Source organism: Andrographis paniculata, unplaced genomic scaffold (assembly GCF_009805555.1).
Source record: "Andrographis paniculata isolate CXL003 unplaced genomic scaffold, ASM980555v1 Contig59END, whole genome shotgun sequence".
Classification (NCBI taxonomy): domain Eukaryota; kingdom Viridiplantae; phylum Streptophyta; class Magnoliopsida; order Lamiales; family Acanthaceae; genus Andrographis; species Andrographis paniculata.
In genome coordinates, this window is record NW_026137594.1 from 5,195,423 (window position 1) to 5,214,560 (window position 19,138).

Here is a 19,138-nt window from a genome sequence, read left to right on the forward strand (position 1 = left end):
GGACTCACGAGTGAATATGTATATACTAACACATGTTAGTGTGAGAGATATAATAAGTCGGCTATTTCGTACGTCAACGGGGTCACGTGGAACACGTCGATCTGGTCTGTATCCGACCTCGTAAATATGGACAAGGAATAATAGATTGTCGGAATAGCTGAGCCTAATGTTCGGCTACTCTGTTGGGCCTATGGTCTAGGTGTGGCGGCGGGTGTACTTGGGGCAAGGCCCGTTACACCCACCCTACCTTTTTCTTTTTCTTTTTTTTTTTCTTTTTCTTCTTTCTTTCTTTCTTTCTTTCTTTCTTTCTTTCTTTCTTTCTTTTTTTTTTTTTTTTTTTTTTTTTTTTTTTTTTTCATTTAAAAAAATATGGGCATGTTTCTTGGTTTAAAAAAAATTAGTATAAATTTGATATTAAATAATGTATAATAAAATATTTTGTTAAAAAGATATATTTTTTTAAAAAAATATAGAATCAAAATAGTAGAAACTTAATATTTGGAGACAAAAGAAACATATAAATATAATATATAAAAAATAATTAAAATAAATTAAAGAATTGTTAAAATATTATATTGTATAATTGTTAATGCGATATAAATAAATTTTAGGCTAAATTGCACATATAACTCTCTTATGGTTTTCGAAACTCAGCGTAAATTTTTCTTTTACTTTAAAAATTGCGTGACACACTCTTAGACTTAAAATTTTTTTTTTTTATGGTTTCAAAACTTAGTATAAATCCCCATTTTTACTTTAAAAATTGAATGACACTCCTTTATACTTTAAAAAATATTGCATGAAACCCCCCACCATGCAAAATATATAGATAAGAAATATTTTCCTCATAACACAAGGTGATGCAGCCCAAGTAATTAAAACTATACTAACCGAAACTTAAAACTAAATTCAAATAAAAAAAACTAAGTAAGAAAGGGGAAGATATTACCGGTGTCCGATTCGTCAATCAATCGGATGTGAACCCAAGCGTTGCCTAGACCCAACACCTCTAAACCAATGAAGACTCGAACGATTTGGCTAGAAACTCTGGTCGGTTTCGGAAGCCACGAACCCAAGGAATCAACCCAAGGACCCAATTTGATAATGATACGCGTATGCAAGGGTAACCCTCGCTCACACACTAATTCCAATATAATGGAACAAAGATAAAACTTTAATTGATATAAATTTCAAAATGTCTAACAAGTGAAGCCAAGTGCCTTATTTATAGGGGAGGCTAGCTTGGCAAAAGGACTCTACAACCAATGTGGGACAAAATTATATATTATTTATATCCTACTAATTAAGTAAATAAGAGATGTCCAATTAATTAGATTAAAGGGGCCCACTTTATTAAATAAAATAAAACACCTCTTATCCCACATGGGTAATGATGTGAGTAAAAACTCCATGGGTGTTATAAATTGTGGTCTTCAAGGGTGGATGCACTTCAATGTTGACAACGCTCTTCCATTGGCCTCCATGCTTCAACTTTGTACATGCTTTTCTCTTCCAAGTGTAGAACTAATGCCATAATATTAGCTTGAAATTTTTTGGCACGGTTTCGAGTAATCGGACTGGTGGTAGTGCATGTTCATCGTCTCTTTTGACGACCTCGTCATCCCCCCATTCTTGAAAAATTGAATCCCCCATTTTCATAGCATGTTCATCTCCTACATCAAAAGGACTTAAGTCAGCAACGTTGAATGTGCTATGAACTTGGTACTCACCCGGTAGCTCAATACGATATGCATTGTCATTGATGCGTTCCACAACTTGGAATGACCCGTCTCCTCTTGGGCTCAGCTTAGACTTCCGTTTCTCGGGAAATCTACTTTTTCTCAAGTGCAACCACACCCAATCGCCTGGATGGAACACTTAATGCTTTCGACCTTTGTTAGTACTTTTAGCATACCGAGCATTTGATTTTGCAATGTTATCCCGAACCTTTGAATGCATCTCCTTCACAAATTCAGCCCGTTTCCTGCCATCACTATTAAAATACTCATTGCTAGGCAATGGTAACATATGCAAAGGTGTTAGATGATTAAAGCCATAAACAACCTCAAAAGGAGACATGTGTGTCGAAGAATGCAACGTACGATTATATGCAAATTCAGCGTGAGGCAAACATTCTTCCCAAATTTTGCAATTCTTTTTTATCAAGACACGAAGTAGGTTCCCTAAGGTTCTATTCACTGTTTCAGTTTGACCATCCGTTTGGGGACGATGAGATGTAGAAAATAATAACTTAGTTCCCAATTTAGCCCAAAGTGTCTTCCAAAAGTAACTAAGAAACTTTCTATCCCTGTCTGACACAATTGTCTTAGGGACACCATGCAATTTCAAAACATTATGAAAGAATAGATCTGCAATATGAGATGCATCATTGGCTTTCTTACATGCAATGAAGTGTGCCATTTTTTAAAATCTATCAACCACGAGAAAAATCGAATCATTTCCTCTCCTAGACCTAGGCAATCCCATAACAAAATCCATTGAAATATCAGTCAATGGTGCTTTTGGAATAGGTAAGGGTGTGTATAGACCGTGTGGTTGTGCATGTGACTTTGCAATCTTACAAACAACACATTTATTCACACAAGACTCCACATCATGCTTCATTTTAGGCCAATAATAGTGTTCATGCAATGCACCCAATGTCTTATCACGCCCAAAATGACCCATTAAACCTCCCTCATGTGCCTCAACCACTAACACATCATGAAGTGAACACCTAGGTACACACAAACGATTCACACGAAACAAATATCCATTGTGCAAATAATAATCACCAAAGCCATGCGTAGCACATTTTGCAAAGATATCAGAAAAATCAACATCATTCACATAAATATCTTTTACGAATGCAAATCCCATAAGCTTAGATTCTAACAATGTTAGCAACCCGTACCTCCTTGATAGCGCATCAGCTACAACATTTTCCTTTCCTTTCTTGTACTGAATCGAGTAAGGAAATGTGTCCATGAATGCTACCCATCTTGCATGCCGCTTGCTAAGCTTTTGTTGACTCTTTAAATGCTTTAATGATTCATGGTCAGTGTGAACAATGAATTCTTGTGATCGCAAATAGTGATGCCATGTTTGAAGTGCACGAACCAACGAATACAATTCTCGGTCATACGTCGAATAGTTGAGGGCAGCCCTACTCAGCTTCTTACTGAAGTACGCAATCTGCTTCCTTCCTTGCATCAAAATAGCTCCAATCCCAATTCCTGAGGCATCACATTCCAATTCAAATGGCTTACTAAAATCAGGTAGAGCTAAAACATGAGCATTAGTAAGTTTTCTTTTAAGCAAATCGAAAGATGCTTGTTCAGAAACTCCCCAATCAAAGTGTTTATCTTTCTTTGTAAGCTCAGTCAGTGGTGCTACAATGGAGTTAAAATCTCACACAAAGCGGTGGTAAAAGCTTGCAAGTCCAAGGAAACTACGAACTTCCTTGATCGTTTTAGGTGTTGGCCAATCCCGAATAGCTTGTGTTTTAGCTTCATCCACACTTATCCCTTCAGCACCTACAACAAAACCAAGAAAAATACATTTGTCGACACAAAAGTCGCACTTCTTCGGGTTAGCATAAAGCTTTTCAGCTCTTAACACTTCCAAAACACTACAAATATGCTCTACATGTTCTTCCATTGATTTACTATAAATGAGAATATCATCAAAGTAAACCACAACAAACTTCCCTATGAAGGTACGTAATACATGATTCATTAACCGCATAAACGTACTTGGAGCATTCGTAAGACCAAAAGGCATGACTAACCACTCATATAAGCCGAATGTAGTTTTAAATGCAGTTTTTCATTTGTCACCTTCCCTCATTCTAATATGATGATATCCACTTTTCAAATCAATTTTAGAAAAGTATTTTGACCCATGCAGTTCATCTAGCATATCATCTAAATGAGGGATAGGGTGTCGATACTTTACCGTTATGGCATTTACGGCTCGACAGTCGATGCACATCCTCCACCTACCATCCTTCTTTGGGACAAGAAGAATCGGTACATCACAAGGGTTTAGGCTTTCGCGAATCCAGCCTTTCTCAAGCAACTCATCCACTTGCTTACGTATTTCCTTGACTTCCTCTAGACTTGCCTTGTAAGCTGGACGATTTGGAATTGATGCACCCGGAATGAGATCCATCTTATGCTTAATGCCCCGAATAGGTGGTAATCCTCCGGTTACTTCATCAGGAAACACATCTTGATATTCCTGCAAAAGAGAAGCAACATTGGAAGGGAGTTCTATTAGCTCTTGCTTAGACAAATAAACAGGTTTAATAAAAAGTAAATAAGAATTTCCCTTATGAACTTTCAAATTTTTTGCCTCTCTCAAGCTCATAAGCATTTTTCTTTCAAGCTCACTCTTGCGTTGTTCACTCACTTGCTCTCTTTTGCCACTCTTATTTTTTTTTCGCTCTCACTTTTCTCACTCCCATGCTCACTTTTTTCACTCTTATTTTTTTCACTCTTTTTCCTTTCTCTCTTTTCTTTGGCTTCTTCCAAAAATTGACGATGCATGTAGAGTTGGTCCTCATGGACATCCATTGGAGACAACGGCTTCAAACATATCTTTCTACTCCCAAACTCAAATGAGTATCTATTCAAATATCCATCATGATGAGCCTTTCTATCAAACTACCATGGCCTCCCAAGTAATACGTGACAAGCTTGCATCGGTAGCACATCACAAACGACTTCATCCTCATAATTTTTGATCTTGATAGGAACTGTCACCTGCTTGTTCACATTCAACTCTCCGCAATTGCTAACCCACTACAATTTGAATGGTTTGGGGTGGGGTGTTGTTAGCAAATTCGATTTTCGAAAAGCAAGTTCACTTACAATATTTGTGCAACTCCCACTATCAATAATGAGGCTACACACTTCGCCTTCAATTATGCAATGAGTTTGAAAGAGATTTTCTCGTTGTTCCTCATCAAAAGTCCTTGACATAGTGCTTAAGGTTCGTAAGGTAACCAAACTCAAACCAACACCAGAATCAGAGTCATCATCCGTGTTATTTTCCTCATCTACTATTTGATCAACCTCCTCCTCATTTTCAGATTCCGTTTCTTATTCCCCAAACTTATTGAGGATCATCGTTTTTTTATTTGGGCATTGACTTGCAATGTGGCCTCGACCTTGAAACTTGAAGCAAATGATATCTCGATTCCTCAGCTTCTCCTGATCAGCTCCAACATGCTTGTTCCGTGGCGTGTCATCCTTGATAATACCTTTTCCTTTACCGAACCCTTGGGCCACTTGGGTTTTGTTATCCTTCTTGGTATAATTTGGTATGAAGGGCTTCGTACCAAATGTTTTCTGTTTGCCCTTACGATTCAATTGCTTCTCAATAGTAATAACACGTTCCACCAATTCATCAATATCATCAAAACGATACAATCCCACTTTGTCAGCAATGTCTTGATTCAGCCCCGTCAAGATCCTCGCTACAGTGGCTTGTTGACTCTCTCGAGCATCAGCCCGCATCAAAGTCACCTCCAAATCCTTGTAGAACTCATCGACTGTCCTATTTCCTTTCTTCATCGATTGTAGTCGAACATGAAATTCTTGCGTAAACGAACTCGTCACAAATTTAGCTCGCATAATACGTGTCAACTCCTCCCATGTTTGAATCATCGGTGCTCCACCTCGCCTTCGATTGAGACAAATATTGTCCTACCAATGAATGGCATAATCTTTGAACTCGGAGACCGCAGCTCGGACTTTTTGTGGACCATCCAAATCTTGACAATCAAAGATCAGCTCAATCTTCCGCTCCCAATCAAGATATGCTTCTGAATCATCTTTCCCGTAAAAAGGTGGGATTTGGAATTTCATAGAACGAATTGGATCATTGTCATCTCTCCTATGTGCCCCTCGTCGTCCTCGAAGAGGAACATTGCTCTCTACTTCTCCATCATACTCAGTCATGTCACAATCATCTTCGAGAAGATCACGAACTCGTTCATGCCTTGGAGCATTCCCGGGATGTCGTCGTCCTAGAGGTGGAATGCCAATGTGGAGACGTGGAGGAGCTGCATTCCCTTCTACTCTCGATGCTTCCAATTTATTTATTCGGGCATGGAGTCCCTCAACCTCATGTCGAAGTACCCTTTGTACTTCCACCATCATATCCTTCACGAACATTTTGGGGTCAAAACTTGATGCGGATGCCATGTCATGTTGCTCGTCACTTTTCTCACCTGCCATAGAAAATTATAGTGGAAATATATATATAGATGGTTAGATAAATGATTTCCTCACCCTCTCGTGTATACCCACGTAATGTACCTCTCTGTCTTACACACGCGCTCAAATTTCACGGTCCTTGATAAGCTCCTCGAGTTATAGCCAACTAAACTTCATGGAATATAGCCAATATAAATTGACGAGTGTACCCCAAGAAGCCAAACCCAACAACAGCAACGAACCAACAATGAAAGCACAACCGCAAGAAAATCGATATCCACAAATAAACAAGTGGATACAATATTCAAAATCACAATATATTTCAAAGAGGGCTTTTCTTTTTTTTTTTTAAAAAAAAAAATTCTGCAGTATTTTTTTTATTTATTTTTTTCTGCAGTATTTTTTTTATTTATTTTCTGCAGTATTTTTTTTTTAATTTTCTGCAGTTTTTTTCTGCAATATATATATATATATATTTGCCCAACAATGATAATGCTACTTACAAAAATTTAAAAGATCTTAACATAATTTAACAATATGAAATATGACTACTAATACTACCGGAATAAGAATTCCGATAAAAACGGGCTCTGATACCAAATTGATGACGCAGCCCAAGTAACTAAACTATACTAACCGAAACTTAAAACTAAATTCAAATAAAAAAAACTAAGAAAGGGGAAGATATTACCGGTGTCCGATTCGTCAATCGATCGGATGTGAACCCAAGCGTTGCCTAGACCCAACACCTCTAAACCAATGGAGACTCGAACGATTTGGCTAGAAACTCTGGTCGGTTTCGGAAGCCACGAACCCAAGGAATCAACCCAAGGACCCAATTTGATAATGATACGCGTATGCAAGGGTAACCCTCGCTCACACACTAATTCCAATATAATGGAACAAAGATAAAAACTTTAATTGATATAAATTTCAAGATGTCTAACAAGTGAAGCCAAGTGCCTTATTTATAGGGGAGGCTAGCTTGGCAAAAGGACTCTACAACCAATGTGGGACAAAATTATATATTATTTATATCCTACTAATTAAGTAAATAAGAGATGTCCAATTAATTAGATTAAAGGGGCCCACTTTATTAAATAAAATAAAACACCTCTTATCCCACATGGGTAATGATGTGAGTAAAAACTCCATGGGTGTTATAAATTGTGGTCTTCAAGGGTGGATGCACTTCAATGTTGACAACGCTCTTCCCATTGGCCTCCATGCTTCAACTTTGTGCATGCTTTTCTCTTCCAAGTGTAGAACTAATGCCATAATATTAGCTTGAAATTTTTTGGCACGGTTTCGAGTAATCGGACCTGGTGGTAGTGCATGTTCATCGTCTCTTTTGACGACCTCGTCACAAGGGAATTTTTATGGTGGTGGGGTTTTATGAAACATTTTTTAAAGTATAAGGGAGTGCTATGTAATTTTTAAAGTATGAGAGATTTTACGCTGAATTTCGAAACCACATAGGAGTTATGAGCAGTTTGACCTAAATTTTAATGTAATTTTTGAGTTCAGAAATTTTAAATTAGGGTTTTGGCCCAAAGCGGTGAAGCAAAATGGACCTAGGGATGATATATCATACAAAACCAAAAATTTTAAACCATACCGTATGCCATACCGAAAAGTTCGGTAAGGTAGAAATATATGCCGGTATTGTGATGAAACATTCGATATACTGAATTTTGGTATATCAAAATTTTCAATACGGTAGCAATATATACAGTTTATACCAAAACTTGTTTTAAAAAACTGAAAAAATTTCCCCTGCTCAGCCAAAGAACAACGAAATAACGGCGGTGGCGACCACAAATGTTCTAATAAGTAGCGTAACACAAAAATAATAAGAAGGGGGAAAGAGAATAAGAAGAAAATTAGAAATAGGCAAAGAAGTCGAAGAAATAAGAAGAAAAGATAGAGAAGAAGAAAAAGAACCCAACGAGGCGAAGAAGTTAAGAAAGAAGAATGGATGATGCAGAAGAAAAAGAAGAAGAACTGAAAGAGGCGAAGAAGTTGAAGAAAGAAGAAGAAAGAAAGAGAAAATAAAAGAGAGAAGAATTAGGGCGGTTTGTATTTGTGGAGTGGGTTAGAGTTTTTTCTTTTTTTAATTTCATTTTTGTCTTTTTTAAAAAAAAATTAATTACTTATATTAATAATTAAATTATTTATTACAATATTATCGGTATGGTATAATACAAAATACCGAACTTTCCAATAATTCATACTGATACCGTACCAAATTTACGAAACGATAATGATACTATACCAAAAATTTCGGTACCGAATTTTTCGATATTTTTGGTATAATACGGTACGATAAATCAGTATCTCGTATTTTTGGTAGATTTATCCATCCCTAAATGGATTGAATAGTGCCCCCGGCAGGTCTATAGGACTGAATGACAACGCGGCCAAATGATAAATCGGTTGATTTTTCAAAAAGTTTATCCGACTCAATGTTGCATAGTCAGTTTTTAAGAAATAAATGGGGACGGATGAGCGGAGGTGCCGACTGAGGTTTTTAGATTGGCAGTTATCGGTTGCAACCGAGAAAGTCAGAGTGTGGGTCGTGGGAGTCAAAATCGTCGGCAGTTTAACACACGATCTGGGTAACCGACTAGGAACGATAAAAGGCAGTTCAAGTTAGCTTGTATATCAGAAACTTTAGTGAGATGGTATGAGGATCTTCAATCAACAGCGATTTCAGAAAAAATTTTATTCAGGATCATCATTTTTCATATTTCCAATTGTTATTTAATCTTTTCTTAGCATAATTAAGTTCAGTGCTTAGGGATCTGTAATCTCAGGCACCTCTTTTCAAGTTCGAAATATATTTTTGGATTTTACCTTTTTATTGTTGAAATTCTTACATCAACAAATTGACGATCACAGTGTAGCCATGAAAGATCATTGATCCTACGTCCGACAAAAACTTTATACGTCTCCGATCCGGCAGAATTATCAAAAGGATTCATATGGCAAGTTCTCAATCCCAAACCTTCAGCATGCCCATTGGAGCCACTATTTCGGCTCTACCCATCATCCCAACGCGCCTCAACTGTTGGCCAAATAGTAGACAAATGTTCAGCAATTGAACAACCAGCAAACGACAAATGTGTATGCAAGGTTGCATGATCAACAAAATCTAATGCAAAATATGCTAGATCAGCCTTTCTCAAGGGTCACGTTGCAGACTATTCCTAAGCCGCTAGGGATGTCTCATTCACGACTTTAGGCGAATTTCGTTGGGCTATCTTATGTGGATAGCACTATTCCGAGTGCTACCACCCCTAATAGGATGGACATGAGAAAACCCTCTTCACTTATCCCAACAACATCCCGTTGGGCACAAGACCCGACCTTTTCCAAATGACCTACTCAAAAGATGAATGGCATGAGGTCAAGCCTATGACCCAATTCCCGCTCCTGATCATCATCTGCTACTTAGGGTTGATCCCGAGGAAGTCGCAGAGGTATTTAAGGTTCATTTTGGCATGAATCCTCAGATGGCCAACTGGCCCTGCCTATCAAAGGCCATTAAAGCAAGTCATTTCAAATGCGTCACATTGGGTGTGGAACAAAAACATTTCTCGAAAGTAAAGATGGCTACTATAGCTGCTCAAAACAAGGGCTGAAGAAGGGAATCCGATCAGAAAAGCATCGGAAAGATCAAAGCGTAGGACTCAAGGTATGCGAGGTCCGAGTTGAAGAAATATGAGATCATCCTAATGGAACCTATGAAGTAGAGCTTAAAGACCGGATATTGGTTCGAGATCGGCCGACTCGAAAGCTGCGTGTAATTGACAACAAGTAGAGGAAGAACAAGAAACCATTAGCAGTGGATATAGATCCCCGATTCCCAGGTATGAACCATACTCTGATTTGTAATGCCAAATGTAGGTACACTGCTAGATGTGGCCGGCATTCGGTTAACCACAAGGGGTTTTCCGCCTTAGAATCCCAGTCTGAAATTGAGGTTTCTTATAACACCACAACCGACCACCAATCCATCCAGAAGGGAGATGAAAGTCATAAAGGGCCAAATTAAAAGGCCAAATGTTTTAGATGTTAGTATTGCAACATATTAATATAGATCCAATCATAAACAAATTTTAGAGAAACCGAGAAGTTCTACTTGGGTCATTCTCTGCAGCTAAAGTGAAGTCGCTTATGAAAGAATTACCAAGCCCGTCCACCAAATAGTTTCCCTTCCAAGTCAAAATGCCAAATGCGTTGGTATGAGGAAGAGTCCATTTGGGCCAGTCTTGCCGAGGAGTATATGGAAGAACTTGAATGGGCAAAGATAACATATCCCAAACCCAAAATCGGATACACCTTCTCCAATGGTCTTCTCCTATCTCCTGAAGAAACGATTCCCCATCTAAAACCATTTTATGTCAACGCTCATATTTGCGGAAAGCTGATCAACAAGGTATTCATTGACAATGAAGTTGTTTTCAATGTTATGTCTCTGAAAACTCAAAAAAACTTAGGTAAAAGAGTAACCAATTTGGCGCCGGTGGATATCGAAATGACAAGTTTTATTGGGCAGCCGACCAAGCCAGAGGGCATGATGGTGGCCCCAGTAGAAGCGAGACCAAAAATGATATCCAATGTATTCTTTTGGTAGATGCAGATACCACATATTCAGTGTTGTTGGGAAGGGATTGGATTCATGTGTCTCAATGTGTACCGTCATATTTGCATCAACAGTTGATATTTTGGGAAGGCAATCAAGTTTTTAAGATAAAATTTGTTAGCGCTAATCCTTTTTGTTCTTCGAAGGCTGTTGAAGAATCTATACTCTATTCAGGGTACATTCCCCCTATCTCACAAATTGCATTGATGAACGAATATCTATGGCGAAACTGTAAGCTCACCAATCAAGGGTACATGTTATTGTGAAAGAACATTCTTCTAAAGTCTGTGGCTCGTTGTTAGCCAATTTTTACTACTTTATCAAGTAAGTTCATTATGGTTGCACAAACATGAATCATTGCAGTATTTAAATTAACTTGTATTATTTAGGACGGTTATCAAGTAGACTACAAGGCCCATGACACGTTACAGAAGTATGTAACGGAGATAGGTAGCTCCGTTGGCCAGACTTGTTAGAAAAAACAGAGCCATCTTTTTGGGCACAAGATCCTTTAATTGAATACAATTTAGGAACCGACCAGGTTCTGAAGGTGGTCCAAGTAGGTGGTCTTTTATCTTCATAACAACACAAAAAATGATCATTTTGATTCAAGAGCATGTGGACAGTTTGCCGTGGGATTATTAAAAAATTCTAGGTTTGGAGCGGAGCTTGATTGAGCATAGATTACCCATCCAAATGGGATTCAAGCTATACAAGCAGCCACCACGATGTGTTAGCCTCGAATTGATGCCACAAATCAAAGAAGAAATTGAGAAGCTACTAAGATTAGGGTTCATTCGACCATGTCGGTACACCAAACGGTTCGAAATATCATACTAGTTTTCAAGAAGAATGACAAGATCCGGATCTATATCGACTTTAGATATCTTAATTTGGAAACCCCCTAGAACGAATATGTAATGCCAATGGCTGACATATTAATCGACTCGGCTGCAAGACATCAAAGTCTTAGTCTCATGGATGGAGATACAACCAAATATTCTTGGCTGAAAAAGATATCCCTAAGACGACTTTCAGATGTCCTGGGGCTTTGGGTATTTATGAGTGGACCATGATGCCGTTGGTTTAAAGAATGCTAGGGCCATGTATCAAAGGGCCATGAATGTAATTTTTCATGACCTCGTGGTGAGTCCATGGAGGTTTATATTAATAATGTGATTGTTAAGTAAGCCGACTTTGAGGGTTCTGTCGGATAAGAAAATATAATCTGAAGATGAATGCTACCAAATGCACCTTTGGTGTTTCTGCAGGAAATGTTTTAGGTTTCTTAGTGCATGAAAGAGAAATTGAGGTTGATATAAATAAGGGTAAGACAGTTTTGATGATCCGACCGCCAAGGTCTGTCAAGGAGGTGCAAAACATGCTTGGGAAGGTAAACTATTTGAGAAGATTTATTGCCAATGCTGCAGGAAAGATGAGGCCGATAAGAAATTTGTTGAAAGCTAAGACAACCAATTTTACCTGAGGATTGAACAACAAGAGGCTTTGGAAGCTATAAAGAGGGCATTAACAAAGAGCCATCTGTATTGGTGCCTCCTTGAGAGAATCGGCCACTCAAGTTATACATAGCAAACACCTATGAGATGGTGAGTTATCTTTTGACACAGGATTAGGAATATGGTAAGGAGCGGGCCAGTTATTATTTGAGTAAAACCCTCACAGGACTTAAGTTAAATTATACATATGCCCAAAAAGATGTGCTATTAATTGTTGTTTGCATGTTCCAAATTGGAGCACTACATCATCCCTTGAGAAACTGAAGTCATCTCTAAGGTTGACTTGATCAAATTAATTTTGCATAGGCCAACCATGCATAGAAGGTTGGAAAACATTAAAACACAGAACCATCTCTGAAGTCATCTCTAAGGTTGACTTGATCATTAGCTTCGTTCTCTTTAAAACACAGAACCATCAAGGCTGTGAAAGGACAAGCAGTGGCCTACGTTTTGGTTGAATTCACTAGGGACGAATGAGAGGAAGTAGACAATATACAATCATATATCAACATCCGACCGTGATACATGTTTTTTTATGGATCCAGTTCAGGTGGAAAAGTCAATCAGGTAATGAAGTGATATGTTTGTAATTTCTCTCAGTTGCGATAGTACAGGAACCTCGTGTATCATTTGTTATCCTGAATCTTAAAAGTTGTTATCGAGCATATTCTGAGGTCAGAGAATCGACATGCAGATGAATTAGCCTGAATGTTTGTAAACAGGTACAAATTGTGTCTATATGTAACATTGATACAAAGTCGGACACGCCTACTGATTGGAGAACAACCATTGTTACATATCTCAAAGAATCAAATTTGGCTGCGCATGTAGGAATACGTCTGAAGGCATTATGGTTTCGGCTGATTGAAGGGGTTATGTATAAAAGGACTATCGAAGATGTGTTATTAAGATATTTTGGGGCCCATGGAATCAGTTGATGTAATGAAGGGTGTACATAGTGGAATTTGTGGGGCCTATCTGGCAGGCTTGAACATGAGGTAGGCCATACACCACATAGGTTTTTATTGGCCTAGGATATTCAAAAAATTTTATTCAATTTTCTAAAAGGTGTCAAGAGTTCTAGAAATATGGTCCGTTGAATCATCTGCCAACGGTCGAACTTCAAGAAATGATCAAATCATGGCCGTTTAAAGCGTGGGCGATCGACATTATTGGTAAAATTTATCCTACTTCAAAACATCATTGTTTTTTTCTAGTAGCAACCGAATATTTCACTAAGTGGGTAGAAGCAATTCCATTGAAAATTTAACGCAAAAGGAGATAATCGAGTTTGTTTTGAATCAAATCATATATTGATTCGGGATCCCACATACTTTTATCACTGACCAGGGTGTGGTCTTCACTATAGAGAATTTTATTGGGTTCTTTGCTGATTTCAGTATTCGGTTACATCATTCTTCATCATATTATCCATAGGCTAATGAGCAAGTAGAGGCAACAAACAAAATTGTCATTGGTATTATCAAGAAGATGATAGATGGAAACCCGAGAAAATGGCATATGTTATTGGCACAGGCCCTCTAGGCACATCAGAATAGTAGAAGTTCGGCTACGGGGTTTTCACCATGTCAACTTACGCTCAGACAAGACACAATATTACCCACCGAGCTTTGTGTCCCATCGACTCAAGCAGCAACAACGACATTAGACATCGGTGAAGAGTATTAACAGGGGGTATGATGCAACAATTGGAGGACATGGACACTATCCGATTGAAGGCCGTCGATCGGATGATTATGGTAAGAAGGTGTGTCATCGGACGTTTAAGGAATGAGATCAGGTATGAAAGACGATACTACCAACTTATAAGAAAGTCGACCAGTTAGGAAAATGGTCTCTTAATTGGAAGGTTCATTCGTAGTTTACAAGGAAATTGGAAATGAGGCGTATATTATCATGGATCAAGAAGGCAAATTGGTACATGATAGCATTAATGCTAAATATCTAAAAAGATATTATCCTACCTTTTTAGGTAATGAAAGCTAACAATTTATTCAAGATTATTTCGGAATTTGTGGGGATTCTAACCCATGAGGGGTTTATTCGTCATTTGAAAGAATGATGCAAGGATGTTTTCTCTTTCTACTTAGAATCTTCATTCAACTGGTAGAAATCAGTTCTGGCTCCTCATCCAAAAGGTCCTTAAGATCATGTCGGTACCGTTCTCATTGCTCTTGCATCTCTTCCAAGTCTTGTTATGTTTGAACTTTCATATCTTGCAAATATTGGTGTTCCTATTTAACAAGAATATGCAGTCAGGCAAAGGATGACCTTTGCTATATTTTAACCGTCATCTGCATTGAAAAATATGCCTATTTAGACTTAATTTCCTCTATTTAATGTAAATATATTATATGTTTAGCTTGTTTTTTAATTGGAGTTTAATTTCGTAGCTTATAGAATATTTAGTTAATTATGCATATTTCTGACTGTCGATGCCTTTTATGTTAAAACCTTTACCATGTCTCGATTGATAGATAGAAAATTTATGAAGTTATTGACATATGTTTCAGGTTAAAAAAAATAATATTAGACATGGTAATAGGCATAATTGGAGCATAGGAGTCAAAGAGGAGTAAGCAATGTGCAGACAGAAAAAATCTATAATAATAATAATAATAAGGGACTTGGCGATTCTTTAGAGAAACATTGTGCGAAGAAAAAAAGAAGAAGCGGATCGATTGGCGGGAGGAGAAGACAAAAAAAAAAAAAAAAAACTCAAGTTCAATTTCAGAGAATTTCGTTCTTTTATTGCCCTAGATAAGGAAATTCCATTCGAAGATTGCTACATTAGTTTTAGTTTAGGAATTTAAGTTTGGCGACTGGATTGAATATATATATATATATTTCATCCTGGAATCAAAGTCGGGAGTTGGATCAGATCTTGAAGCATAAAATTATTATTCACATCCAGGAAGTAGCGATGTTATTTTCGTCGCTGGTTTTAATTTCTGAAAGTTTAATAATTATCTTGTTCTTGAATTAAAATTTAAATTGCTACATATCTTCGATTGATATGTTGATTTTTGGGAAACATAACTTATTTAAGAATATAAGTACCAAATATAGGAAAGTATCGGATTTTATAGGCAATTTCAATAATGGAAATCTGTCCGGAGATTATTTCCATCCATTATTCTAAATGGTGTTTCTCATAATCTTGGGAAAGATAAAGAACACAATTAAGAAATATATTCATGAATGAGAAAGTATTGAACTAATGTGATTAATATGAATTTTGATTTACCAATCCTAGTTGCCGAAATTCTTTTATGTTCCTAATCTGTATTAAATTCATGCATATGTTTAATCTTAGTTTGGATATAATGATGAATTGGTTGGACAAGATTCATAATTTTTAATGGTTTTTCTCAAGTTAAATGAACTCCTAATTATCGTTTAACTAGTACCATTTATGAGAATGTTGCGAATTTATACTGTTTGACTTAATTTGCTTTCATGCGGGAGATGTAAATGCGTAAAATATATTGAATTTTAGTTTCATAATGACATTAAAATTTGTTGAAGAAATTTGAACAATTAAATAATTAAATTTTAGATTTAATTCTATTTGAGCAGGTTATGCGATCTTAATTTTTTTTAAAAAATTTTTTATTTACTTGTATTAAATTTCAAAATTTTCAACTTGACATTTATCCATGTTAACTCAATTGAATTAATTTTTAAATGACATAAAATTTTCAAAATTTAAATGAATACATTTAATTTCCTATAGATTTGACTCGGTATACTTACCGATTTACTACTTGATGCGATATCATACACTTGAGATAAATTAATAAAATATTTAAGTATCAATATCAAGAAGTAGTTTATATCCGCTCAAGATACATTCCATTAAAAGAATCATGAGGTCCATGGTTCTTCGTGCCCATTGAGAAAATTTAAATTTGAAATTTAGTTGCTTGAGTATTTGCATTAGGTATTCGGCATGACAACCAATAGGGTGTTGTCCAATCAGGAAAGGTTGCAGTGAATTTTCCTAGTTTTTGGTTAGGATCCGAATGCGTGGGGAGGACTTGAGACAAGGAGAGTTTGGATTAATGGAGGTTTAAGTTGCTCGTCGCGAGGTACAATTAATTTATAGTTGAAAATCTTAAGCTCATATTTAATGTGTGATGATTAAAGCCCGCAAGTAGTTGGTTGATTGATCCATAAAGATAGACTAAGTTCAAGAGGCTACATGAATTAATAAAAAAGGAATATGTATTACGAATGGGAGTGTGTTACATAAGAGCATTAAGAGCAGCCCGAATGTCAACCTATTTTTGTTCGGAACGGACGCTTGGCGGTTATGGAATGTAATTTGATGTTTGTGCATGAGACGCGAATGGATTGATACTTGCAATTCCTGAGACAAGTGTGTTAGGAAAATATACATTTCCCTATATAAATATGGGCAAATAATAATGTACAATTATATTAATTATTCTAATTAATTTGATTGACTTAAATTACGTAATCTAATTATAGAAATAATCAATCATTTATTCGATTGACTTAGCTTACGATATTTGATTATGGAAACAATCAATTATTTATTTGATTGACTTAAATTACGTGATCTAATTATGGAACAAGTCAATTACTACCTTATTGATATAGGATAAATTGAGCAGATACCAAATAGCGTATCAATAAGGTGATTATGGGTGGCCTATTAATCACTATATAAAGGACATTCGGTTATGGTCCCCAACATACTAAATCAATCATTGTTCTCTATTCTCCCCATCGAAATAGATTACAAAGGACCCGTTAGGTGATATAGTTGAGGAAGACCGTAATACCAATTGTTCGAGTTCACAGTTCCGCATCTAAGAATTAGATGGATCCAGGTATATTATATCGGTTTTTTTTTTCATATAAATCGCTATAGGACATATGAATTGGAGATATGCCGAGTGCATTATCAATGAAACTTTTCCTTTAAGTGGTATAAGAGCCAGGTTATATGCGATTATATAAATTTATAGTTTTATATATATATATTTGAAAATTAATTTTGTCGCACATTATTGTTGGATGATTTGATCCTTGTGCGCGTAAAAGAAGATGAATTTTATTGTGGAATATTTATCTTCAATTGATGGATTTTTTCTTATATATATATGTATATATATACTTTAAAGATAAAGGGATTTTTTGAAAATCTATATTAATGATTTACTTAAGTTTATTATTATCTCGTGATATATTATATATATATATAATAAAAGATATATATAATATAAGTTATGGATATATTTAAATATATGATTTGGGGAATTAAGGCATTGATCCCATCGGTTTAATATTATTTTAAATTGGGTGAGACACTTTAGTGTCATAATTTTTTTTTTTATTTTATTGGTCTAGTAATTTATCAATTTTGTCAATCGAACCATCAAGTTGCCTCCACAACCTCTGTGTGTGAAGATTGACTTTGTTGATATTATAAAAATGTAGTGTGAAATTATTTATGCGTTCTATGATAAGCCCTTCGGTAGACGCAGTTTGGCCGAATAATGACGCATATGTGATGATAAGTATGTGGTAATTATTTATATTATTCATGTGAACATTTGTCAGTCCTTCGATAGAATTATGTTTGATAGAACTTATTACCAATACTTGATTGTTGCACCAAAATTACCTTTGTAGTTAATTTTTTGTCCTTCAACGAGATTAATGTTGCACCAGGTGTCTTGGAATGAGTCCCCAGTTTATTTTACCCATATTTTGTTCATGCATGATTTATTTTTGAATGTTTAGTGAGTAATTGTATTGTTTACTTTAAAGTGACCATTGCTAATTCTCCCAATATTTCTGCTCAAGTTAACAATATCCCAATACTTAATGGGACAAACTTTAAGATCTTGAAGGAAATTGTGGAAATTGTTCTCGGTTGTATGGATTTGGATCTTGCCTTTCGATCCGACCGACCCATTACTATTGAGGCTGAGCCTAATGAGGCTAAAATTGAGAAATGGGACTGGTCGAACTGAATGTGCATGATGATCATGAAGCGCTCCATTCAGGAGGCGTTTCGGGGCTCTGTTGCTGAGAGCGAAATGGCTAAGTTGTTCCTTGAAGCTGTTGAGCAATATTTTGCCAAAAATGAAAAGGCGGAGGCGAGTAGTCTTTTGGCTACACTCCTCTCCATGCGGTATAAAGGCAAATGGAACATAAGAGAGTACATTATGGAAATGTCTAACATTGCATCAAAACTGAAGGCACTAAAGTTAAAGCTGTCGGAAGACTTGCTCGTGCACTTGGTTTTGATCTCACTTCCTACACAATTTGGACAATTTAAGATGACTTATAATACTCAGATGGAAAAATGGTCCCTTAATGAACTTATATCTCACTGTGTGCAAGAGGAAGAGAGAGTGCAGAGAGACAAATCTGAAAGTGCTCATCTAGCCCTTTATGCTCAAGGCAAGAAGAGGAAATGACCTAAGGTACTGCGGTTGATGCTTCGAAGAAACAAAAGAAGAAACAAGTGGAATCAAAATGTTTCTTTTGCAAGAAGCCAGGGCACATGAAGAAAGATTGCTTTAAGTACGCAGCATGGCGTATTAAGAAGGGTATGCAGTTAACTTTGGTTTGTTCTGAGGTTCATTTATCATTTGTACCTAAGGATATTTGGTGGGTAGATTCAGGAGTCACTACTCACATAAGTATGTCTTTGTAGGGTTGCCTGTGGAGCTGATTACCAAGTGATG

General features: G+C 36.5%; 1 protein-coding gene across 1 annotated transcript; it reads left to right on the forward strand.

Moving 5' to 3' along the window:
- The first annotated feature begins 18,418 nt into the window (after nt 1-18,418).
- On the forward strand, nt 18,419-18,868 carry LOC127258108 (uncharacterized). The gene has a single exon (XM_051284763.1). The coding sequence runs from the start codon at nt 18,419-18,421 to the stop codon at nt 18,866-18,868; it is 450 nt and encodes a 149-aa protein (XP_051140720.1).
- The last annotated feature ends 270 nt before the right edge of the window (nt 18,869-19,138 follow it).